We start from the raw sequence: 26,011 nt of genomic DNA, 5'->3' as shown, positions 1-26,011 counted from the left end.
AACATCCACCAGACTCAAGTTTTTCTATGGTTACATTGATGGCCATTTAGAAATACTTACCAAGTAGACTCGCCACAATCGCAACTAGCCCTGTCCCAGATCCTATCTCAATTATGTTTTTATCTTCTATACATAACTGGTTTCCATGTTTCTCCAAAAAATAACACAACACAAGAGCCTGTGAAACAAGATCATAATAGTCAAATGATTGCATTCGGAAACAAGATAATAAACACATTGGGTCTTATGCATAAAAACAGTTTTATTAAAATGTCAAAGCTTTTCATAGTAATCAGATCACTCCTATGTCCAGTCCTAAAAATATGAACACTGGTTGCTTTTGTCAATACTGAATTATTTTTTGTTACAACAAGTTATAAAGGGGTTGTCCAAGAGTTGAGATTGATAGCATATCTTTAGGATAGGTCACCAGTATCTGATCTGTAACAATCTGACACCCAGCACCCCCACCGATCAGCTGCTATGGCCACAGATCTGCACAGTGTAAGGCTGCATTCACACTGAGTTTTTTGGTCAGGAATTTGGTCAGGAAACTGACTCAAATTCATCCTCCAAATAACACCTCACTATACAGTCCTATGGTGAGGTGTTTGTTGGAGGAGGAATTTGAGTCAGTTTCCTGACCAAAAAACTCAGTGTGAACCTACCCTAAGGAGGCAGAAACAGATAGCTCTATACACTGTATGGTGTTTGTTCTGCTTTATTGCAACTCCGCTCCCCCAGCACAGCACTACATAATGTATAGAAATGTCTGCTTCTGGTTACATATACTTTGCAGGACCAGCGACTATTCAGTGGGGGTGACTAATGTGATACCCAACTGATTCTAGAGACAGATCATAAAAATCAACTCTTGTGCAACCCCTTTAAGTTTTAATACATTCTACCAAAAAAGTAACATTATGTCACAAATTATGACAAAAATTGATACATATAATGTGCCAAATTTATTATGTGTTTTGGACACATATAATATTTAGTTCTACAGCTTTGTAAACTATTTAGAAAAAGAAGTATGGATTAGACGAGTCATCACGTGCCAAGTTAACTGTGTGCAATTAATCATGCTGGGTGCTCCATTTTTGAACAACTTGCCCCATCTTTGACAAAACACTGTATATGCACTCTCATAAATAGACATGCACAAATGAAGAATCCAAACTGTTTCATGATTCTAAGATACATTTATGCAGCAAAAAATGGGCACTGGGCATTTGGAACAGACAATGTACCATACAATCAAATTGTAGTAGGTCTCAGTACATGTACATTAAAATATCATTTCTAGCAGACCAATAGCATCATACGTATGTCTTGTTTATTAGCTAACTGCACTACACTTACTGCTATTCATGTCTTTGGGAACAACACAACAACTAGAATTAGTGGGTATTGATGGATTGTGTTTTGGAAGTGTAATTAATGTGACTTAATAACCATGTATGTCACACTAGACGATTAGAGGCTGCAGACAGCTGGAGGTGGCCGAGATGACTCTTGACTGGTACTAAACCTACTCCAAAAACTCATGTCTGTCTTCTAAAAATACTGTGGATGACAGCAATGATGCAAAAATATCAGACTGTAGCAGGAAAACATTCTTCAGATGATGCGCTCATTGCCAAGATTTCTGAAAAGCATGTGATGTTTGTAGAACTAGATGACAACATTGTAAAATTCACAGAATGTAGTTGATAATCTTGTACAAACTAAGACTAAGTCCACAGAAATTGTACTGACAGCAGATTACCTGATCAAAACAGTAGCAGATTATATATACAGTGGGGCAAAAAAGTATTTAGTCAGTCACCAATAGTGCAAGTTCCACCACTTAAAAAAATGAGAGGCGTCTGTAATTTACATCATAGGTAGACCTCAACTATGAGAGACAAAATGAGAAAACAAATCCAGGAAATCACATTGTCTGATTTTGTAAGAATTTATTTGCAAATTATGGTGGAAAATAAGTATTTGGTCAGTAACAAAATTTCATCTCAATACTTTGTTATATATCCTTTGTTGGCAATGACAGAGGTCAAACGTTTTCTGTAAGTCTTCACAAGGTTGGCACACACTGTTGTTGGTATGTTGGCCCATTCCTCCATGCAGATCTCCTCTAGAGCAGTGATGTTTTGGGGCTGTCGCTTGGCAGCACGGACTTTCAACTCCCTCCAAAGGTTTTCTATAGGGTTGAGATCTGGAGACTGGCTAGGCCACTCCAGGACCTTGAAATGCTTCTTACAAAGCCACTCCTTCGTTGCCCTGGCGGTGTGCTTTGGATCATTGTCATGTTGAAAGACCCAGCCACGTTTCATCTTCAATGCCCTTGCTGATGGAAGGAGGTTTGCACTCAAACTCTCACGATACATGGCCCCATTCATTTTTTGATGTCCCCGGATCAGTCGTCCTGGCCCCTTTGCAGAGAAACAGCCCCAAAGCATGATGTTTCCACCCCCATGCTTTACAGTAAGTATGGTGTTTGATGGATGCAGCTCAGTATTCTTTTTCCTCCACACGAAAAGTTGTGTTTCTACCAAACAGTTCCAGTTTGGTTTCATCGGACCATAGGACATTCTCCCAATACTCTTCTGGATCATCCAAATTCTCTCTAGCAAACTTCAGACGGGCCCGGACATGTACTGGCTTAAGCAATGGGACACGTCTGACACTGCAGGATCTGAGTCCCTGGCGGCGTAGTGTGTTACTGATGGTAGGCTTTGTTACATTGGTCCCGGCTCTCTGCAGTTCATTCACTAGGTCCCCCCGCGTGGTTCTGGGATTTTTGATCACCGTTGTTATGATCATTTTGACCCCATGGGGTGAGATTTTACGTGGAGCCCCAGATCGAGGGAGATTATCAGTGGTCTTGTATGTCTTCCATTTTCTAATTATTGTTGATTAATTACAGTTGATTTCTTAAATCCAAGCTGGTTGCCTATTGCAGATTCAGTCTTCCCAGCCCGGTGCAGGGCTACAATTTTTTTTCTGGTGTCCTTTGACAGCTCTTTGGTCTTCACCATAGTGGAGTTTGGTGTCTGACTGTTTGAGGGTGTGCACAGGTGTCTTTTTATACTGATAACAAGTTTAAACAGGTGCCATTACTACAGGTAATGAGTGGAGGAAAGAGGAGACTCTTACAGAAGAAGTTACAGGTCTGTGAGAGCCAGAAATCTTGATTGTTTGTAGGTGACCAAATACTTATTTTCCACCATAATTTGCAAATAAGTTCTTACAAAATCAGACAATGTGATTTTCTGGATTTGTTTTCTCATTTTGTTTCTCATAGTTGAGGTCTACCTATGATGTAAATTACAGACACCTCTCATCTTTTTAAGTGGTAGAACTTGCACTATTGGTGACTGATTAAATACTTTTTTGCCCCACTGTATATATAGTGAGAGAGTGAAGGATGTGGTCTGCGAAGACAGGTATGTGCCAGCCAGGCACCTAAAGAGTGTTTGGTAAAGACCTACACCAGGGAGGTCAGCTGACTAATCAAGGCCTGATAAAATCTGTGTGTGAGGACTGGGAAGTGTGGCACCACACTGACAGAGCTGGCCTGTCCAAACTGAATCTACAGAGCAGATACTGTGCCACCCGTTGTTGTTGCTAAGGTGGGAGACTGGTAGCCAGTCTCCTGTATAGTCAGGGAAAAGTTCTTTATGTTTAAGTTAGTTCTCAGCCGAGGAGGTTTTTGTTTTGGTTATTTGTGCCTTTGCAAAGGCAGTGAATGCACTGCAAGTGAATAAAGCCTGAACATGTGTGCAACCCAGTGTCTGTGTCCCTGTTTCCTGCACTGCTACAAGCGTCTACCTGAGCGATTCCATATATATATATATATATATATATATATATATATATATATATATAATCTCATCCACTCGCTATACCAAAAACCCACAGAACAGATTGTCAGTCTGTAGCAAGTCAATAACACCTGTCATAACGGACACAAACTGACACTAACTGATGGCTGTCAGTTACTGTCCGTTATAAGTCCCATAGACAATTGCCCATAGACTTCAATGTTAAAAAAAATAACGGACACTTGCCGTTGGTTTTTTATAATGGACAGAAAAGTCCTGCATGTAGGATTTTTTTGTCCACCGGAAAAAAAAACAGACTTGTGTACAAACGGACACAAGATAAAATCCCATTGAAATGAATGGAAATTTTAACGGACTGACGGTTCAGCTAATGTCCGTTGCTAAAATCTTGTAACGGACAATAGCTACGGACACTGCTGACGGTCACCAACGGTAGTGTGAATGCCCCCTATAAATGAAATCTTTTCTAATATCTACAGTTGAGGGATATTTCAGATTGTTTTCATACAATCTGCTTTTTCCAAGAGGAGAGTAATCACTGCTATGCGTTGTGTAAATGTTACAATGCCAAAGAGCTGGCAGTGTCTGCAGTACTATTCTAAAACATGAGAATTGACTTACTGAAGGCCAAACCGTAGCACCATACAGATCTGTTGATTCCACTATTTTTATCTCATGTCCAGCAAAGATAAAACTTTCCCATGCAACGCTTTTAAGAGAAACTGGTACATATCGCCGGTTGAGAATTTCTTCGACTATAATATCATCATTCTCATGACCTTTTTGAACAAAAACAGAATAAAAAAATTAATATTAGAATGTTGTTCCGAGTATATATCTTATAACTCATAACATCATTTGTTATTTTGAATTTCCTTTTAACTTTTACTCCAAATTTCTAAAGAAATGTACTGTTCTGAAAAAAGAAAATCAACTGGATATACAAAGATAAAGAACTAGGAACCCTAAATGGAGACCAATGTCATTCACCATGAACAGATGCCCTTGTAACTTGGCATATATTGGCGAGACCACCGAGGCAATCAGAGGTCGTATTCCATAGTACAAGTCCACCATTAGGGCACAGAATCTTCTGTTACTCATACCATACCACTTCCACCAAGCCAAACATGTGGTTACACAACTCACATTCCAGGGTCAGTGGCTGCTGCCATTGGGTGTACAGTTCTAAGTGCTGTAGAGTGAGAAAACCCTAACTAGGGGATCTGCTTGCTACATCCCTATATTGTGCTGCTAGTAGAATATAAGGGAATAGTTATTATGTTAATTTGTTTTCCCTTAGTCCTAACAGCAGCACAAGCTGCCCCCCCCCCCCCAATATAGAGTTGTTGTTTTTTTTCTTTATAACTAACATGGGGGGAGGTCTCTCTAGCCCTCTAATAGGGTAGTATAGTCACGCATTATTTATGCTAATTAAAAATGTCCGCCTGTCCTGCCAGCACACAGGGGCAGAAATACCCCATATTGTGCTGCTGTTAGGACTAAGGGAACACAGATTAACATTATAATCAACAATTTTCACAGATCCGGATAAATAGTTGAAAATAGCCCCAAAATGTGGCTGTGGTGTGAACTGGAATGATGTCACTTTTGGTTCTGATAGAAGAGGAAAAGAATTGAGGAGAAAATGAGGATCAATAGAAAACTGACTTCCAATTGCCAAGATAACATCCTGGAAGTAAACAAAAGAGGAGACAGAACAGCATCTGAGGGGTTAAACAGCTGAGATTCTTATCTCAGTCAATATAGCCGTCACTATCATAGCAGAAAAATGATGAAGGAGGAAAGACTAAAACTACAACTCTCAGCAGGTCCTGAGGATCTGGGGCTTTGTAGTTCTCAGAGGGTCAAGGATGTTTAAGGGCCTGTTCAATTGGCAGAAAATGAAGAGGAATTGAGGTGGATTTCTTTTACTTTTTTGGTCATCCAAAACCCCACAGCGGAAAACTAAAAGCTTCACACGCTGATCAGCCCTTTACTAGTACCCACACGGTATAATACACGCTTTATTGGACCACACATGGCATGACACACCATTTCCTAGCCCTCACATGATATAATGCCCCCTTCATGGCTGCCACAAGGTATAAAGCCACTTTACTGATGCTGACATGGTATAATATGCCCATTTCTGCCCCCCACTTGGCACACTGCCACAGGGCAGTGGGAAATGTAGATTTACCTCCAACATAGTGCATGGAGGAGTTGTCCTATTGGCACTCTGGCTGCATTCAGGGGATGTCTTAACCCTTTTGCTGCCAGGCACGTACGCTGTACGTGCTCCCAAGGTGGCACTTCAGTAGCGGAGGACGTAGTTACTACGTACTCCCTACTAATGCCGATATCTCTGGACTGCATCAACATATCTTGATGCTTTAAAATGCATTTTAAAGAAGAGACTCTCATCTTTAAAATGATACCAGGGACTTGATGATTTTACTTACAGTTTTGTAGTGATTCACTGTTGAAAACACTATTTGGCATTGAGATCCAACTGTAGATCTCAATTCCCGACAGCGTTTCAACAGTGAATTGCTCCAAAACTGTACATCCAATCATCGAGTTCTTGATATCATTTTAAAGATGAGATTCTCCTCTTTAAAATGCAATTGAAAGCATCAAGATATGTTGATGCAGTCCAAAGATATAGAGCTCCAAACTGTCCCCCCCTCCTGTCTAAGCAAGCAATTTAATCTAACAAGAAAGGAAGAGGGACACGGAGCAGCCCAGCAGAGAGAGAGACAGAAACGATCTGACTCTCTGCATAACTTGTATGTGACAGCAGGAGGGGGGTGGCAGGGACTCTATTGTCCCTATTAACCCTTCTCCTGCCAATCAGAGCGTATACTATACATTTGTCTCTGATTGTCACATACAGTTATAATGTAATTCCCCCCTGAGCTTTTCTAGTGGGGTATTCTTATGTTATACCTCCTGAACATAACCAGGAACTTTGTTGGCACTGTGACCCAGACGTTTACCATTTTCCTGGTCACAGAGCCAAAAAAAAAAGTCGCACCAAACACTTACACAACATATACATAAAGTCGCAAATAAAGTTTACATTTCACCCAATCCCTGTCCTGTCTATACCTGAGCTTTCTACAGTAAAATACGTCTCTAGTGATGTCCGTTACACACTAAAATAATAGTAATAATGATTATCACTAGAGATGAACGTGTAGATTGCTAAAATTATTATAGGGGGATGGAAAATAACATTTTTATGTAAAGTCCTATTTAATTTGCATGCACAAAATGGGATGGCGCATTTCTGCAATTTTGGCGATTCTTTAACACCCGCCCCTGTAAATATATACATGTGTGGTATGTATGAACTCCTCACATATTGCAGTTTTATGGACAGTACATTATGTTTGCAGAAAGGGATTTCTTGAGCCGCACTTTAGTGGCAAATTTGAATTTTTGCGCAATTTTTGCTAGCAATCTCTGTTTGCGGCAAAGTTCAATGAAGGTGGTTGTATATATAAACTATTAAATTGTGTTTTTATATACGGTATGCTGTGTACTCTGAAAAAAGTTAGATTTTGGTATCACAGTCACAGTTTGGTAGATGCAGTATAGCTTTTTAACATATTAGTGAACAGCAAAATCCTGCTTGTCTTCTGTATTCGTGTTTTTGGGAGTCCGAGCTCTTGTTGTAGTTGATGTTTGCTGTACATATAGTATATATACACATTGTATACACCATAAGCTATTATTTTAAAAGTATTTTGTATATGAATGTGAGATTGAACATGAGTTTTAGGTGCAAATATGTGTTTTAGCGTATTTTTTCAAAAAATTGTGTTGGTCGCCAGGGCCGGCTCCAGGTTTTTATGGGCCCTTGGGCGACAGAGCCTCAGTGGGCCCCCTTGTAAAGGAGGTGGGGGAGTCGAGACGCTCTGCGCGCCGCTGCAAATTTAGCTCCACCCACTTTTATGTTGATTCCACCCATTCTCATTCATTTATTGTGTGCTCCCACACAGTATAATCCTCCTACAGTCACCCGTAAATTATATGCCCCCCCTCCATCTCTCCCCCAGTTTCATATACACCCTTCCTCTGCCCCCAGTTTCGTGTCCCCCCTCCATCTCTGTCCCCAGTTTCATCACGTTCTCCCCCTTCATCTGCCCACAGTTTCATGTCCCCCGTCTCTGCCCCAGTGTCATGCCGTTCCCCCCCTCCCCTTCATTTGCCCCTTCAGTTTCATTGGGCCCCCTCCATCTCTGTCCCCAGTTCCATGCCGTTCTCTCCCCACCCCCTCCATCTGCCCCAGTGTCATGCTGTTCTCCCCCCCTCCATCTTCCCCAGTGTCATGCTGTTCCCCCCTCCCCTTCATTTGCCCCCCAGTTTCTTTAGGCCCCCTCCATCTCTGTCCCCAGTTTCATGCTGTTCTCTCCCCACCACCTTCATCTTCCCCAGTGTCATGCCGTTCCCCCCCTCCCCTTCATTTGCCCCTTCAGTTTCATTGGGCCCCCTCCATCTCTGTCCCCAGTTCCATGCCGTTCTCTCCCCACCCCCTTCCCCAGTGTCATGCTGTTCTCCCCCCCTCCATCTTCCCCAGTGTCATGCCGTTCTCTCCCCACCCCCTTCATGTTCTCCAGTGTCATGCCGTTCCCCCCCTCCCCTTCATTTGCCCCCCAGTTTCATGGGCCCCCTTCATTATGTTTCACCTTAATATGTAATACAAACAAACACTTACACTCACCTTCCATCGATCCCCCGACGCTCCTCTCTCTCTCCCTCCAATCACATACGCGATGCAGGAGCTGTGAGATCAGCTCCTGCTTAGCTCCGGCCCGGCTTGCGTGTGTAAGCGTGATGCGATGACGTCATCACGCCTACACACGCAAGCCGGGCCGGAGCTTTAAAGCAGGAGCTGATCTCGCAGCTCCTGCATCGCGTATGTATTCCAGCTCATCGGCGGACGGACGCCGATGAGCTGAAATTGTGACAGGCAAGTGCCGGGGGGCCCCCAGAGGCTCTGTGGGCCCCGGCACTTGCCCGACTATGCCGTGCGCTGACGCCGGCCCTGTTGGTCGCAAAGTTGCATGAAGGTGGATGTGGCTATCGATGACCCATTAAGACATTTGTAATCTTCAGGTTGTCTACTTTCAAAAAATATATAGGGTTTAGGGGTTCACTTACTTTCCATGGTGTGTAATCCCTACATTTTATAGGATGATACTTTTTTAACAATTCCAGCTTCAAAGCAGAATTTTGTTCCTTCCAGTTCTAGCGATTTTCTGAAGACACGTGCATGCGGGTTCAGGCCATAGTGATATGTATGAACTCTGCACATGTTGAACTCTTATTTTTAGGAGGTTTGGTGCATTTAATTTTTTGTTTGGTTTCTGCTTTTAACAACTAATATACATTTATTTGCATTTTTTCATAAAACATTCACTTTAAATCAAAATTGCATGAAGGTGCCTGTTCGTATACAGTACCAAGTGGCATTCTGACAATGCTGCAGGTGTCTACTTTAAGAAAATATATAGGTATGGGGGGGTTGGATGCTTTTTTAATGTTGCAATTTAGGTTTGATTTGTTCATCTCAAAACTGTGAAAATTGCTCTGGCTACTGGAGGTGCAAAATTTCCAGAGACCCTTGGCAGCGAAAAGGTTAATATATTTATTTAATTCTGAGCTCAATCTTGTACCTTGTCCCTGCTGGGATATAAATTTAGGAACTGCTGTATGGTCGGGTCAGCTGTTTATGGGAAACATTTTTCCATCTAAATCTTCAGTTGTATTCTTCTTTACTATAATAATGTACTAGTATATAAAGGTATACACTGATACATTGTCAGTAGAAGAAAATTATAAAAAGTGACATTTACCGTACTTTTGTAGGAAAATGTACACAGGACATGCTATGTTCTTGTGTCTGATGTTGATTCTTTCGGACACAGGATACAGTGGGGAAGTGGCCTCATACATTTACCTCCAATGCAGTGCAGTCAAGGAGTGCGCTTAGGTGACGCCTTAATATAGTTATTTAATTCAGAACTTGTCCATGTGCCTTGTGCCTGCTGAGATATAAACCTGAAACCTATTGTATGGAAGATTAAGCTGATGCTTATTGCATCTAAGTAAGCAGCTAAGTAAATAAAAACAAGTGGCCATCATTACTTTAAGAAATTAAGGTCAGTCAGTCCGAAAAATTGGGAAAACTTTGAAAGTGTCCCCAAGTGCAGTTGTAAAAACCATCAAGCGCTATAAAGAAACTGGCTCACATGAGGACCGCCCCAGGAAAGGAAGACCAAGAATCACCTCTGCTGTGGAGGATACATTCATCCAAGTCACCAGCCTCAGAAATCGCAGGTTAACAGCAGCTCAGATTAGAGACCAGGTCAATGCCACACAGAGTTCTAGCAGCAGACACATCTCTACTAGAGATGAGCGAACAGTGTTCTATCGAACACATGTTCGATCGGATATCAGGGTGTTCGCCATGTTCGAATCGAATCGAACACCACGTGGTAAAGTGCGCCAAAATTCGATTCCCCTCCCACCTTTCCTGGCGCCTTTTTTGCACCAATAACAGCGCAGGGGAGGTGGGACAGGAACTACGACACTGGGGGCATTGAAAAAAATTGGAAAAAGTCATTGGCTGCCGAAATCAGGTGACCTCCATTTTAGACGAATAGTGGATTTCAAATCCGGGTCATATGAGAATGTGAACTTTGTGACTATGAGACAGGGATAGCTGTACAGGCAGGGATAGCTAGGGATAACCTTTATTTAGGGGGGAATGTTATTAAAAATAACTTTTTGGGGCTCTATCGGGTGTGTAATTGTGATTTTTGTGAGATAAACTTTTTCCCATAGGGATGCATTGGCCAGCGCTGATTGGCCGAATTCCGTACTCTGGCCAATCAGCGCTGGCCAATGCATTCTATTAGCTTGATGAAGCAGAGTGTGCACAAGGGTTCAAGCGCACCCTCGGCTCTGATGTAGCAGAGCCGAGGCTGCACAAGGGTTCAAGCGCACCCTCGGCTCTGATGTAGGAGAGCCGAGGGTGCACTTGAACCCTTGTGCACCCTCAGCTCTGCTACATCAGAGCCGAGGGTGCGCTTGAACCCTTGTGCACACTCTGCTTCATCAAGCTAATAGAATGCATTGGCCAGCGCTGATTGGCCAATGTATTCTATTAGCCTGATGAAGTAGAGCTGAATGTGTGTGCTAAGCACACACATTCAGCTCTACTTCATCGGGCTAATAGAATGCATTGGCCAGCGCTGATTGGCCAGAGTACGGAACTCGACCAATCAGCGCTGGCTCTGCTGGAGGAGGCGGAGTCTAAGATCGCTCCACACCAGTCTCCATTCAGGTCCGACCTTAGACTCCGCCTCCTCCGGCAGAGCCAGCGCTGATTGGCCGAAGGCTGGCCAATGCATTCCTATGCGAATGCAGACTTAGCAGTGCTGAGTCAGTTTTGCTCAACTACACATCTGATGCACACTCGGCACTGCTACATCAGATGTAGCAATCTGATGTAGCAGAGCCGAGGGTGCACTAGAACCCCTGTGCAAACTCAGTTCACACTAATAGAATGCATTGGCCAGCGCTGATTGGCCAATGCATTCTATTAGCCCGATGAAGTAGAGCTGAATGTGTGTGCTAAGCACACACATTCAGCACTGCTTCATCAAGCCAATACAATGCATTAGCCAGTGCTGATTGGCCAGAGTACGGAATTCGGCCAATCAGCGCTGGCTCTGCTGGAGGAGGCGGAGTCTAAGGTCGGACCTGAATGGAGACTGGTGTGGAGCGATCTTAGACTCCGCCTCCTCCAGCAGAGCCAGCGCTGATTGGTCGAGTTCCGTACTCTGGCCAATCAGCGCTGGCCAATGCATTCTATTAGCCCGATGAAGTAGAGCTGAATGTGTGTGCTTAGCACACACATTCAGCTCTACTTCATCAGGCTAATAGAATACATTGGCCAATCAGCGCTGGCCAATGCATTCTATTAGCTTGATGAAGCAGAGTGTGCACAAGGGTTCAAGCGCACCCTCGGCTCTGATGTAGCAGAGCCGAGGCTGCACAAGGGTTCAAGTGCACCCTCGGCTCTCCTACATCAGAGCCGAGGGTGCGCTTGAACCCTTGTGCAGCCTCGGCTCTGCTACATCAGAGCCGAGGGTGCGCTTGAACCCTTGTGCACACTCTGCTTCATCAAGCTAATAGAATGCATTGGCCAGCACTGATTGGCCAGAGTACGGAATTCGGCCAATCAGCGCTGGCCAATGCATTCTATTAGCCCGATGAAGTAGAGCTGAATGTGTGTGCTAAGCACACACATTCAGCACTGCTTCATCACGCCAATACAATGCATTAGCCAGTGCTGATTGGCCAGAGTACGGAATTCGGCCAATCAGCGCTGGCTCTGCTGGAGGAGGCGGAGTCTAAGATCGCTCCACACCAGTCTCCATTCAGGTCCGACCTTAGACTCCGCCTCCTCCAGCAGAGCCAGCGCTGATTGGCCGAATTCCGTACTCTGGCCAATCAGCACTGGCTAATGCATTGTATTGGCTTGATGAAGCAGTGCTGAATGTGTGTGCTTAGCACACACATTCAGCTCTACTTCATCGGACTAATAGAATGCATTGGCCAGCGCTGATTGGCCGAATTCCGTACTCTGGCCAATCAGCACTGGCTAATGCATTGTATTGGCTTGATGAAGCAGTGCTGAATGTGTGTGCTTAGCACACACATTCAGCTCTACTTCATCGGGCTAATAGAATGCATTGGCCAATCAGCGCTGGCCAATGCATTCTATTAGTGTGAACTGAGTTTGCACAGGGGTTCTAGTGCACCCTCGGCTCTGCTACATCAGATTGCTACATCTGATGTAGCAGTGCCGAGTGTGCATCAGATGTGTAGTTGAGCAAAACTGACTCAGCACTGCTAAGTCTGCATTCGCATAGGAATGCATTGGCCAGCCTTCGGCCAATCAGCGCTGGCTCTGCCGGAGGAGGCGGAGTCTAAGGTCGGACCTGAATGGAGACTGGTGTGGAGCGATCTTAGACTCCGCCTCCTCCAGCAGAGCCAGCGCTGATTGGCCGAATTCCGTACTCTGGCCAATCAGCACTGGCTAATGCATTGTATTGGCTTGATGAAGCAGTGCTGAATGTGTGTGCTTAGCACACACATTCAGCTCTACTTCATCGGGCTAATAGAATGCATTGGCCAATCAGCGCTGGCCAATGCATTCTATTAGCGTGAACTGAGTTTGCACAGGGGTTCTAGTGCACCCTCGGCTCTGCTACATCAGATTGCTACATCTGATGTAGCAGTGCCGAGTGTGCATCAGATGTGTAGTTGAGCAAAACTGACTCAGCACTGCTAAGTCTGCATTCGCATAGGAATGCATTGGCCAGCCTTCGGCCAATCAGCGCTGGCTCTGCCGGAGGAGGCGGAGTCTAAGGTCGGACCTGAATGGAGACTGGTGTGGAGCTATCTTAGACTCCGCCTCCTCCAGCAGAGCCAGCGCTGATTGGTCGAGTTCCGTACTCTGGCCAATCAGCACTGGCCAATGCATTTCTATGGGGAAAAGTTAGCTTGCGAAAATCGCAAACTGACAGGGATTTCCATGAAATAAAGTGACTTTTATGCCCCCAGACATGCTTCCCCTGCTGTCCCAGTGTCATTCCAGGGTGTTGGTATCATTTCCTGGGGTGTCATAGTGGACTTGGTGACCCTCCAGACACGAATTTGGGTTTCCCCCTTAACGAGTTTATGTTCCCCATAGACTATAATGGGGTTCGAAACCCATTCGAACACTCGAACAGTGAGCGGCTGTTCGAATCGAATTTCGAACCTCGAACATTTTAGTGTTCGCTCATCTCTAATCTCTACAACAACTGTTAGGGTGCGTTCACATGATGTAACGTGCAGCGTGATGTGGCACGTATATGGCGTGTGAGAGTTTGCGCGCCGTAAAAGCTCCCATTGATTTCAATGGGAGTTAGGATCGTATACGCCGCGTTATTTTGCGCCGAGCTTTTATGGCGTGCAAACTCTCAAATGCTGTATACGTGCCACATCACTCTGCACGTTACATCGTGTGAACGCACCCTTAAGAGGAGACTTTGTGCAGCAGGCCTTCATGGTAAAATAGCTGCTAGAAAACCACTGCTAAGGACAGGCAACAAGCAGAAGAGACTTGTTTGGGCTAAAGAACACAAGGAATGGACATTAGACCAGTGGAAATCTGTGGTTTGGTCTAATGAGTCCAAATTTGAGATCTAGAACCTAGAATATAAGACATATTTTCAGTTGTTTCACACTTTTTGGTTAAGTATATAATTCCACATGTGTTAATTCATAGTTTTGATGCCTTCAGTGTGAATCTACAATTTTCATAGTCAGCGCCGCACCTCCCATGAGGCGACCTGAAGCGAGCGCTTCAGGCGGCGCTATGCCAGGGCCTCAGGGAGGGCAGCATTTTTGCTAACCTAAGCCAGTCCAGGACAAGCTGTCCTGGACTGGCTTAGCACGGAGTGGTAGATTGGGGAGGCCACTGGAGCAGCGCTGCTCCAGCAGCCTCCCCTCACGCTCAGGCAGAGAGCAGGCAGTCTCCGGGCCTGCTCTCTGCCGGCGAACGGCACTAAGCCCCACCCCCTTCGATTTGCCATGCCCCCACCGCTAAGCCACGCCCCCCGCTACGCCCGGCAGGGGGGGGGGCGCCTTTCTGTAGTTCGCCTCGGGCGGCGAAAGGGGCAGGATCACCCCTGTTCATAGTCATGAAAATACAGAAAACTGAGAAGGTGTGTTCAAACTTTTGGTCTGTACTGTATGTGAATAAGGTCAAAGTTGCCGCAATGTATGCCAGAGTCCCATTCACTTCTCATACTAAAGATACTTATGCCTTGTTTAATCCTGACAATTTATTGGTGATACATTGTTAATAAAATTAAGTGACGATAGACAACCCTTTTTTAAAATAAAGTGACTTATATCCAAAGGCCCAGTTGCTGAGTTGCTGTCTAGAGTCATATATGTTCTCTGCTTGTTTGCACCCACTCCACCACAGCAGGAGATGATCAGTCTGGAGTAAGGGCCCCTTCATGACATCTACATGCCCTTTCACTATGCATTTACTGTGAAATCTAAGTGTAATTCCTAAATTAAGCCTGCAGGTGGCACTCCTATATAGGATTTCTTACCAGACAATGGGAGTGGCCATCCCGAAATATAGCACAGGATAAACCCCATCTACATGTAGTGTACTCTTATTTTAATCCATATTAGTAAATTTTGTACACCGATATTTAATCTTACAAAACTAAGGCTGTTACCAGTATCTAAAGGTTAATCTTTCAGTAAAATCTGGCACCCTTATTTTTTTTATTGACATAATTAACAGATTTGTTTTGCCAATTATTATTATAACTAATCTGCAAAATTTATTAGGAATTCAGGAACTTAAAGTGCAATAAACTACAGTCAGATATCTGTGCTTAAGACAGGTGAGAAAAAGAAAAGAAGAAAAAGAGAAATTTTTATTACCTTGTTCATCTGCCATCTTTGCTGGTGAGGTGAATTTTCTTTGTCTTGGCTATACACTGTATGAACAGTAAAGAAATGGAATAATATATAAAATATCATGCAGAAAATTACAGTAGAATTTAAATGCAGGTCATTAAAGATTATTCTTATTGGGAACATGATTCAGAGAGACATATTTGTGGTGGTGAAGTGACTAACAAACCTATTCATAAGGGGCTTTCAGACTACCGTTGTAAACGGCCATTGCTGCCTTCCATCATAGGATGACAACAGTGGACATTAAACTGTTGCAGAGAATGCAAGACTTTATTTTCCATAACAAAAGTAAACAAACATGATAAAAGATAACTTCCTCCATGTTGTTTACATTAGTGTCAATGGAAACAAGCACAGAATGAGTCTGTGACCGTTCTCTACAACAATTTAATGTCCGTTGCTGTCATCCTATGATGGAAGACAGCAACAGACATTAACAACAGTGATGTGGATGCCATATCACATAGTTTGCCCAGAATTTTTCAAATTTTTAGGTTTTTTTGACAAAATCAAAACATTTGCATTTGAGTAAGCTAATATGGCTTTCAACATAGTTAAGAGAAAGGAAAATGCAGAGGAGAGGGAGCATCACATGGTCTCTGTGACCACTTGACTGGGTGAGTGGTGCAGCTTTGTTAAGATGAGTGGCAGTACGACATAGAATAATATGATGGACCAGACTGTAGGACATGTCTGAGTGGTGGTAGCGGTGGTAGTTGTGGAAACATGAATGGCAGTACATCATGGAATAATGTGATGGACCAGGCCACAGGAGATGAGGTCTGGCTGTTTAGTAGTTTCTTGCAGCATCATCACTACAATAAATGGAACATGATACAGGAAACAGAGGCAGTGACAGATGTATTCACGGGAATCAGCCAAAAGTGAGTGAAAATCTTTACAGATCCATGTTGGATTAATTTGAACAAAAGGTATTTTTTCCCCACACTTCTGGTTTACAGTTTGGCATGCTTAGGTGTTGCAAAGCCACTGGCAACATGGAACACTCTCTCAGCCATTATGCTTGATAAAATAAACCATGGGAATTTTATCATATTCTAGATCAGGGATAGGCAACCTTTGCACTCCAGCTGTTGCAAAACTACAACTCCCAGCATGCTTGCTTGCTCTGCTGTTCTTGGAACTCCCATGGAAGTGAATGGAGCATGTTAGGAGTTGTAGTTTCCCAGCAGGTGGAGTGCTGACCCCTGCTCTAAATGTACTGGCTGCTGCTTTTTATCCTGTTACTTGCTGGTTCCCGATTGTGATTTCACAATACCTATCCCTGAATTCAAAGGTAATGATACAAACAGTTCCACAGTCTGATCAAACGTTTATCACTGAAACAGCATGTACATAAAACTTATTATTATTTTTTTTTATAAATATTACCAAATAAATATAATTACCAATACAGCAGAATAAGTTCTGATAGGCTCTAAACACAACCTTGATGTCACGTTACTGGTGGTACGGGAGCAGGAGTCCAGTAGTCAGGTAAGGCAGAGGAAGCTGGAGACAGCACACGGATAGCCCACGTCCGGAAGCAGGTATATAAAGACCAGAGTAATAGGGCGTCATATATCAGAATCTGAAGTGAAGCTACAGAGAGCTTGCGGCCAGCAAAGGTGAAGTTCCAAGGAACTGAAAGAAGATCTCCAGCAAAGAGGTCTCGTGGGTGTACAACATGTATTCGGTTAACTGAATACAATATTAACACGAATCAGGAGGTGTCAGAGTCACATATATATATAGGCAGTCCAATCAGGGTTTACTCAGGGCGGGTACTAATCAGTAGAAAGTTGATCAGTTGATGTTAGATACCGGTTCCCATGAGTTCTCTTCCACACCATGCCATTTGATAAGATATTGTAGTCGATTTCTGTATATACGGGAGTCCAGAATCTTTTCCACCACAAATTCTTCTTGTCCATCAACTTCAACTGAATTTGGCAGTGGAGAGGATTGTTCGGGAAATGGATTGGCCGTAGCAATTTTCATTAGAAACACGTGAAAAACAGGATGAATTTTCATTGTTTCCGAAAGTTGTAAACGTACCGCCAGAGGACTAATTATTAGAGATGAGCGAACAGTAAAATATTCGATATTCGTTTCGAATAGCCCCTCAATATTCGACTATTCGAACGAATATCGAACCCCATTATGGTCTATGGGGAAAAATGCTTCGTTTCAGGGGATCCCACCATTCGACTCAGGAGGGTCACCAAGTCCACTATGACACCCCAGGAAATGATGCCAACACCCTGGAATGCAACTGGGACAGCAGGGGAAGCAGGTCTGGGGGCATCTAACACGCCCAAGTCACTGTATTACGTCGGGATACCTGTCACCGGTCCACCACTACTAGTATCGATGTCTTTCCTTTCGAGTTAGGTAGATCCACTATGAAGTCCATTGGGATCGAACTCCAAGGTCATACTGGAATGGACAATGGCTACAGCAACTCCATTGGTGAGGAACGTGAAGGCTTATACTGGGTACAAGTATCACAAGAGAGAACATATTTTTTCACATGCTCTAAACAGGTGGGTCGCCAGAAGAAATGGGATAACAATTCATATCTTTTCTGTACTCCCTTGTGTCCTGCTAGTCTGGAATCATGTACAAATCCTCAGATGTATGTATGTATAGACACTGTCCATCAATCAATACTTGATTTCTACGGAATAGGTGTACATCCCCTGACGGGTGTGCTAGAAATGGATCAGTGTCATAGGTCGCTTTTAAAGAGGACCTTAGCTCTTCACCGTCAGAAGGGCGTTTCTTCCTCACAGTGGCACCTATAGTGCTGTACTGTGAGAGGGGGTGTTGCTTACCACCCAGTGGTGATGCTGAATGGGGAGGAATGCCCCCCCCCCCACACAGTACAGTGCTATAGGCGCTGCTGTGAGGAAGGGCTTTCCTGACAGACTGTCAGACAGTGGCGGATCCAGGCTTTGCGGGGCCTTGGGCAATTGACTTTGGCGGGGCCCTACGTACCAGGGGGTCTGAATTAGCTCTAATAATGCGTTTTTAAGGCATTTTTTTTAACTAGTTAGCTGTGTTTGACCAACTTATAATACTGACCTTATTTGTGTACTATTAGCTGCATTGGGAGCGCGCACGCAAGGCCAGCGGCATAGAAGCGATGTCGTCTCACTGCTGGCTTTGCATATGAAACTCCGCCTACCAATTGACGCAAGAAAACCAGGAAAAAAGAAGAGTTTACAGCAGCGAAGACTGGTGAGTAAGGGACATGGGAATACCACTTTAAGGGCCTCGCGCATCTAACCCATACCTCCCGACTTTTGAAGATTAGAATGAGGGACAAAATGTGTGGCGCATGCAGTGCGCCGCGGCAAACTTAGCTCCACCCACTTTTATGTTGATCGATTCTCATTCATTTTTCATGTGCTCACACACAGTATAATCCTCCTACAGTCATCTGTAAATTATATGTCCCCCCTCCATCTCTCCCCCAGTTACATATACAGTCCTATGAAAAAGTTTGGGCACCCCTATTAATCTTAATCATTTTTAGTTCTAAATATTTTGGTGTTTGCAGCAGCCATTTCAGTTTGATATATCTAATAACTGATGGACACAGTAATATTTCAGGATTGAAATGAGGTTTATTGTACTAACAGAAAATGTGCAATATGCATTAAACCAAAATTTGACCGGTGCAAAAGTATGGGCACCTCAACAGAAAAGTGCCAGTAATATTTAGTAGATCCTCCTTTTGCAAAGATAACAGCCTCTAGTCGCTTCCTGTAGCTGTTAATCAGTTCCTGGATCCTGGATTAAGGGATTTTGGACCATTCCTCTTTACAAAACAATTCAAGTTCAGTTCAGTTTGATGGTGGCCGAGCATGGACAGCCTGCTCTCAAATGATCTGAAAACAAAGATTGTTCAACATAGTTGTTCAGGGGAAGGATACAAGAAGTTGTCTCAGAGATTTAACCTGTCAGTTTCCACTGTGAGGAACATAGTAAGGAAATGGAAGAGCACAGGGACAGTTCTTGTTAAGCCCAGAAGTGGCAGGCCAAGAAAAATATCAGAAAGGCAGAGAAGAAGAAGGTGAGAAGAGTCAAGGACAATCCACAGACCACCTCCAAAGAGCTGCAGCATCATCTTGCTGCAGATTGTGTCATTGTGCATCGGTCAACAATACAGTGCACTTTGCACAAGGAGAAGCTGTATGGGAGAGTGATGAGAAAGAAGCCGTTTCTGCAAGCACGCCACAAACAGAGTCGCCTGAGGTATGCAAAAGCACCTTTGGACAAGCCAGCTTCATTTTGGAAGAAGGTCCTGTGGACTGATGAAACAAAGATTGAGTTGTTTGGTCATACAAAAAGGAGTTATGCATGGCATCCAAAAAACCAGCATTCCAAGAAAAACACTTGCTACCCACTGTAAAATTTGGTGGAGGTTCCATCATGCTTTGGGGCTGTGTGGCCAATGCCGGCACTGGGAATCTTGTTAAAGCTGAGAGTCGCATGGATTCCACTCAGTATCAGCAGATTCTTGAGAATAATGTTCAAGAATCAGTGACGAAGTTGAAGTTACACCGGGGATGGATATTTCAGCAAGACAATGATCCAAAACAGCGCTCCAAATCGACTCAGGCATTCATGCAGAGGAACAATGACAATGTTCTGGAATGGCCATCCCAGTCCCCAGACCTGAATATCATTGAACATCTGTGGGATGATGTGAAGCGGGCTGTCCATGCTCGGCCACCATCAAACTGAACTGAACGCGAATTGTTTTGTAAAGAGGAATGGTCCAAAATCCCTTCATCCAGGATCCAGGAACTGATTAAAAGCTACAGGAAGCGACTAGAGGCTGTTATCTTTGCAAAAGGAGGATCTACAAAATATTAATGTCACTTTTCTGTTGAGGTGCCCATACTTTTGCACTGGTCAAATTTTGGTTTAATGCATATTGCACATTTTCTGTTAGTACAATAAACCTCATTTCAATCCTGAAATATTACTGTGTCCATCAGTTATTAGATATATCAAACTGAAATGGCTGCTGCAAACACCAAAATATTTACAACTAAAAATGATTAAGATTAATAGGGGTGCCTAAACTTTTTCATAGGACTGTACACCCTTCATCTGCCCCTAGTTTCACGTCCCCCCTCCATCTCTGTCCCCACTTTCATGTCCCCCCGTTTCTGCCCAGTTTCATGCCATTCTCCCCATTCATCTGCCCCAGTGTCATGCCGTTCTCTCCCCCTTAATCTGCTCCAGTGTCATGCCGTTCTCCCCCCTCATCTGCCCCAGTGTCATGCCATTCTCCCCCCTTCATCTGCCCCAGTGTCATGCCATTCTCCCCCCCTTCGTCTGCCCCAGTATCATGCCGTTCCCCCCCTTCATCTGCCCCAGTGTCATGCCGTTCTCCCCCCCCTTCGTCTGCCCCAGTATCATGCCGTTCCCCCCCTTCATCTGCCCCAGTGTCATGCCGTTCTCCCCCCCCCCTTCATTATGTTCCACCATAATGTTTAAACACAAAAACAACCCCCCCAAAAAAACAATCAATCACCTTCCCTCGCTCCCCTGCCGCTCTCTCTGCAGTCTCACTCGCTCACATAGTTGTAGGCGCGATGTGACGTCATCACATCGCAGCTACAAATGCCGGAGCTCAGCGTTAAAGCAGGAGGTGAGCTGTGACAGCTACTGCTTTAAACGCCTATGTATTCAGCTCATCGGCTCGCCCGGCCCTGGATCCGCCCCTGCTGTCAGAAACGCCCTTCTGATGGTGAAGAGCTACAGTACAAGCACCGATAGCTCTTCACCTGGGGAACAGATTATGAAAGGTAACAGTGCGCTGAATTCAGCGCACTGTTGGCTTTCTAGCGGTATATAAAACCACATGTGCCCCAAGTGATGAAAGGTCCTCTTTAAGATCTCGAGCAAATCACCTTGATGAATAATACCTATAACCCTTGCCTCAGGCACAATGGGAGTAGGTGGAACTGAAGCGTCTGCTTTTCCATTGCAGGATCCTGGTCGAAATGAAATTGTGAAATTAAAGCGGTTCAGGAATAGACTCCATCGGGTCTGAAGAGGGGAGAGGCACTTAGCTGATATATTGAACTCTAGGTTGTGGTGATCCTAGGTTGTGAAGCTCCTTGAAGATGGTGTCTCCGCTCTTTAAATGCCAAAACAATAGCGAGTAATTCTTTGTTCCCTACATCTGTTGAGAGAAGAATGCACATGGATGCAACAGCTCCTTCTCACCTGATCTTTGAGACAGGATAGTGCCAACTTCAACTACAAAAGCAAGTTCTGGATTGTGATGACGTAGTACTGGAGCTGTGGTGAATTTAAACTTTAAATGAGAGAAAGCTTCATCTGCTTGTGGTGTCCAGGAGAAGTGGGTCTTCTTCTTTGTCACCTCTGTAATAGAAGCTACAATTTCTGAGAAATTTTTCACAAAGCGTCTGTAACAATCAGAGAAGCCAATGAATCTTTGCACTTCTTTTACAGTCCTGGGAGTCGGCCAATAAATAACTGCTTGGATCTTTCTGGGAACCATACGCATTCCCTGAGAAGAGATGATGTATCCTAGGAATTGAATCTCTTCCCGATGGAACTTACATTTTTCTAATTTGATGTAAAGTCGGTTTTCCGGCAATCGTTTTAATATACGTCTTACATGCTCCTGATGTTCTTCTAGAGATCCAGAGAAAATTAGTATATCATCTAGATAAATTACCATGAATTGATCTAGTAAATCTCTGAATATATCATTTGCTAAGTGTTGGAAGGTAGCCGTAGCATTGCAGAGCCCGAATGGCATTACCAGACTTTCAAAGTGTCCATATCAGGTACGAAATGCGGTTTTCCCATTCGTCACCTGGCCTTATCCGGACTAAATTGTAAGCACCCCATAGGTCTAATTTGGTAAAGATCGTTGCTCTTTGGACTTTCTCCAACAGTTTGGGAATTAGAGGCAATGGATAACTTCTTTCACTGTAATCTTATTAAGTTCTCTGTAATCTACCATTGGCCGTATTAAACCGTCCGATTTCTTAAAGAATATAGGAGCCCCTGCAGGAGAAGAGCATGGCCGAATAAACCCTTTTTTCAAGTTCTCGTCAATGAAGTCCTTAAGGGTAAGTTCACACGTAGTTTTTTGGGTCAGAACCTGAGGTGGCCTTCACATCCGCAGGGAGTGTCTTCAGGCCAAATTGTGAGGCAACTCGATCTGAAGAATGAATATCTTGCTTTTTGCAAAGCTCCTGTCTTTCTGGTCAGGGTTTCAAGGCGGTTATCAAAGATTCCCATTGGTGTTTCATATCTTGGACCTCCACATACATTGCACCCAAGGCAGCCTCTTCTTTTTGAAGCAGACCTCCCAAGCTTCTATCCCAATGGATTCCATTCTTAGGTGTTAGTATCCTGTCACGTTACTGGTGGTACGGGGGCAGGAGTCCAGTAGTCAGGTAAGGCAGAGGAGGCTGGAGACAGCACACGGATAGCCCGAGGGGGGGGGCTGTAGTTGTAGTCCAGAAGCAGATACGTAATAGTCTGTCGTATATCAGGAGCTGAAGTGAAGCAACAGAGCTTGCGGCCAGCAAAGGTAAAGTTCCAAGTAACTGAAAGAAGATCTCAAGCAAGGAGATCTCCTAGGTGTCCAGCCTATATTCAGTTAACTGAACACAATACTAACTAGAGATGAGCGAGTAGTGTTCGATCGAGTAGGTGTTCGATTAAATACTACGGTATTCGAAGTACTGGTACTCGATCGAACACTACTAGCTGTTCGAAGTTTAAGGTTCGATGCAGAACCAGCGTTGATTGGCAGAATGCTATACATTCTGCCAATCAACGCTGGTTCTTCTCTTACCTTTAGAAGTCTTCTCCGTGCAGCGTCCCCGCAGCGTCTTCCGGCTGGAATTCACTCTGCCTAGGCAGAGCTGACTGCACATGCATGCCCTCGCATGCACAGTCGGCTCTGCTCAGGCTTCGGGCCAGGCAGAGCCGACTGCGCATGTCCGTGCATGACCTCGCATGCGCAGTCGGCTCTGCCTAGGCCCCGATGCCTAGGCAGAATGAATTCCAGCCAGAAGAAGACGCGGAGATGCTGCGTCGGGAGAAGACTTCAAGGAGAATCCAGCCTGACCGTCACTCGTGAACTTAGTAAGTATAATTTTATCGAATTTAGCGTACCCCTGAAACGAGCATTTCCCCCCATAGACTATAATGAGTTTGAAATCCATTCGAACAGTCGAACATTGTGCGGCTGTTCCAATCGGATTTTGAACCTCGGACATTTTAATGTTCGCTCATCTCTAATACTAACACAATGCAGGAAGTGTCAGAGTCTCAGGAGTAGGTTCAACACAATAGTACAGCAAACAACGATACAACCAGCTGACTAGCTCAGCAAACAAGGAGACATAGAACAAAGCACTGGGACACAGGTTCAAATCCTGACACTTGATTTCAGCAATAGTAGTTATAGTAAGAGTCAATAGTAGTTATAGTGAGACACTTGGATGGTGAGGTGCGTGCAAGGCTAAATAGTATGGGTAACTAATTCTGACCATATCCTTAGCCTTACCATACTGTAGGTCAAATAGACATGCATCCTACAGCTTTCCAGGACACAATCCAAGTAAAAAATATATACAGTTGGTAAAACCTGTACACCCTAGATCATCAAATAATAGTTTTTCCAAAAACAAAAATCAACCTATGTGTTTTCCTGAAATTATTTGCATTTTTGTGTTCATCAGAGGAATACAAATAGGATAAAAATATGACTCGCTGATACTTAACCCCTTTCTGCCGCGGGCATTTTTCAATTTTAGTTTTTGACACTGCCCCCCTTCCAAACCCCCGCAACGTTCATATTTTTCCATTTTCAGAGCCAAATGAGGTCTTAATGTTTGCGGGACAAATTTTTCGTCATGAAGCTACCATTAATTATTCTGTACAATGTACTAGGAAGATGGGAAAAAAATTCAGAATGGAGTAGATTTGAAGAAAAAGCGTGTGACTTTCTTACGGGCTTCATTTTTACGGCATTCACTATGCAACCGAAGTGACATGTCACCTATAGTCTATGTTTCGGTACGATTCTGAGGATACCAAATTTATATAGTTGTATTTACATTTTAACCTCTTTACAAAAATACAAAACTGGCCCCAATTTTTTTTTTCTAAGTCGCCATATTCTGACACCCCTAACTTTTTTACACTTCTGTGTATAAGGATGCATAGGGTGTCTTTTTTGTGGGACTAGGTGTAATTTTTAGTTATACCATTTTGGGGAATTGCTTTTGCTTTGATTGCTTTTTATTCAAATTTTTATCAGAGGCAAAACAGTGAAAAAATGGTCTTGTGGTGCTTTTGATTTCTTCCCACTATGGAGTTTACCATATGGGAAAAATATTTTATAGATTTATAGACTGGGTGTTTGCAGACACAGGGATACCTAATGTGTAATTGTTTCACAGTGTTTAAATACTTTATGTGTTCTAGGGAAAAGGGGGTGGGGATTTGAATGTTTAATTTTTTTTTTTATTTTTTTTTACTTTTTAAATTTTTTAATGCATTTATTAAACCCCCTAGAGGTCTTGAATCCCAGGGGATCCAATCACTAACGCAATGCATTACAATCCTAATCCACTGCAATGCACTGCACAAAAACTTCATTTCTATTGCAGGCTACATAGAGTAGCCTGCAATAGAAAATCATTACAGACTGGCCTGGGAGCCTTAACAAGGTTCCCAGCTGTCATATCAATGGGATGCCAGCCTTGGAGGGGTTAACCAGAGGGGTTTATTTCCGCAATCGGTGTGAGCACCAATCACAGGCATTAGCGTAGGGTGTTTTCTGTATAAAACAGCAGACACCCAATGGTTATGGTGGCCAGCTGGCTCCTGAGCAGAAGCCATCTTTAAAGACATCCGCCATGCTAGCACAGCGGATGTCAGGAAAGGCGTTAAAAACCACAGTCCAGTGTCATGCTGGACCTCATTGTTCATGCCAGCACTATTGATGAACAAGGTAATGATAACCAGGCTCCATACTGAGCTGTTTATTCTGACATCACTATTAAATGGAGAGGATTCACTAATCATTCACAATAGTTTTTGTTCTCAGGATGTGCTCTATTGTTAGGATATAATAGTTGCGTCTATCTTAATTCCAATTGCGTTCCACTGTCTTTTGCTGTTTTCTATTTCTATTATTCTGTCTATATTGAGAATATCAAAATAACCTGTCTTTCTAGAAGTTGTGTTGTGGAAGCAGATCGTTCTGTACACTGTCTGATGGCCATGTTGTGCTGTTGGTGCTCAACTCCCATTTCACTTGAACTGAGCAGCAGTACTCCAGCAGACTACTTTGATAGTACAATGTATTTTCAATTAATTACTGTTATGCAATTCACATTGTGGTCAAGTACGTCCCCTTCAGAGATGTATTTGTGTAAGCTGACATGCAAAAAGATTATTTATATCTACTTGCAGGCAGCACTGCTGTCATGGAGCTATCAGTTTTCTTAATAAGAATTGGACGGCATATAAGAATATCCATTTTCCCAGTAAGAAGTGAACTTATA

The 26,011-nt window shown here is 43.7% G+C and overlaps 1 protein-coding gene across 2 annotated transcripts in view; it reads right to left on the bottom strand.

Annotated features, from left to right (window-relative positions):
- The window catches only part of LOC142195523 (protein-lysine methyltransferase METTL21E-like), a 30,760-nt gene that overhangs the window by 4,165 nt on the left and 584 nt on the right, over positions 1-26,011 (bottom strand). The window contains exons 1-4 of one of the 2 annotated variants that reach the window (XM_075265376.1): positions 16,832-17,036; positions 15,387-15,442; positions 4,470-4,627; positions 61-178 (exon numbers count right to left, since the gene is read on the bottom strand). In XM_075265376.1, coding sequence (XP_075121477.1) covers positions 61-178; positions 4,470-4,627; positions 15,387-15,402 — 292 coding nt within the window. In that variant the 5' untranslated portion in view covers positions 15,403-15,442; positions 16,832-17,036. Of the gene's footprint in view, positions 1-60; positions 179-4,469; positions 4,628-15,386; positions 15,443-16,831; positions 17,037-26,011 lie in introns of those variants that run through there. The other variant, XM_075265375.1, reaches the window with a different exon arrangement.

This window comes from Leptodactylus fuscus, chromosome 2, assembly GCF_031893055.1.
Source record: "Leptodactylus fuscus isolate aLepFus1 chromosome 2, aLepFus1.hap2, whole genome shotgun sequence".
Taxonomy (NCBI): domain Eukaryota; kingdom Metazoa; phylum Chordata; class Amphibia; order Anura; family Leptodactylidae; genus Leptodactylus; species Leptodactylus fuscus.
The sequence above is the reverse complement of the archived record's forward strand: the minus strand, read 5'-3'. Positions and strand labels throughout refer to the sequence as shown.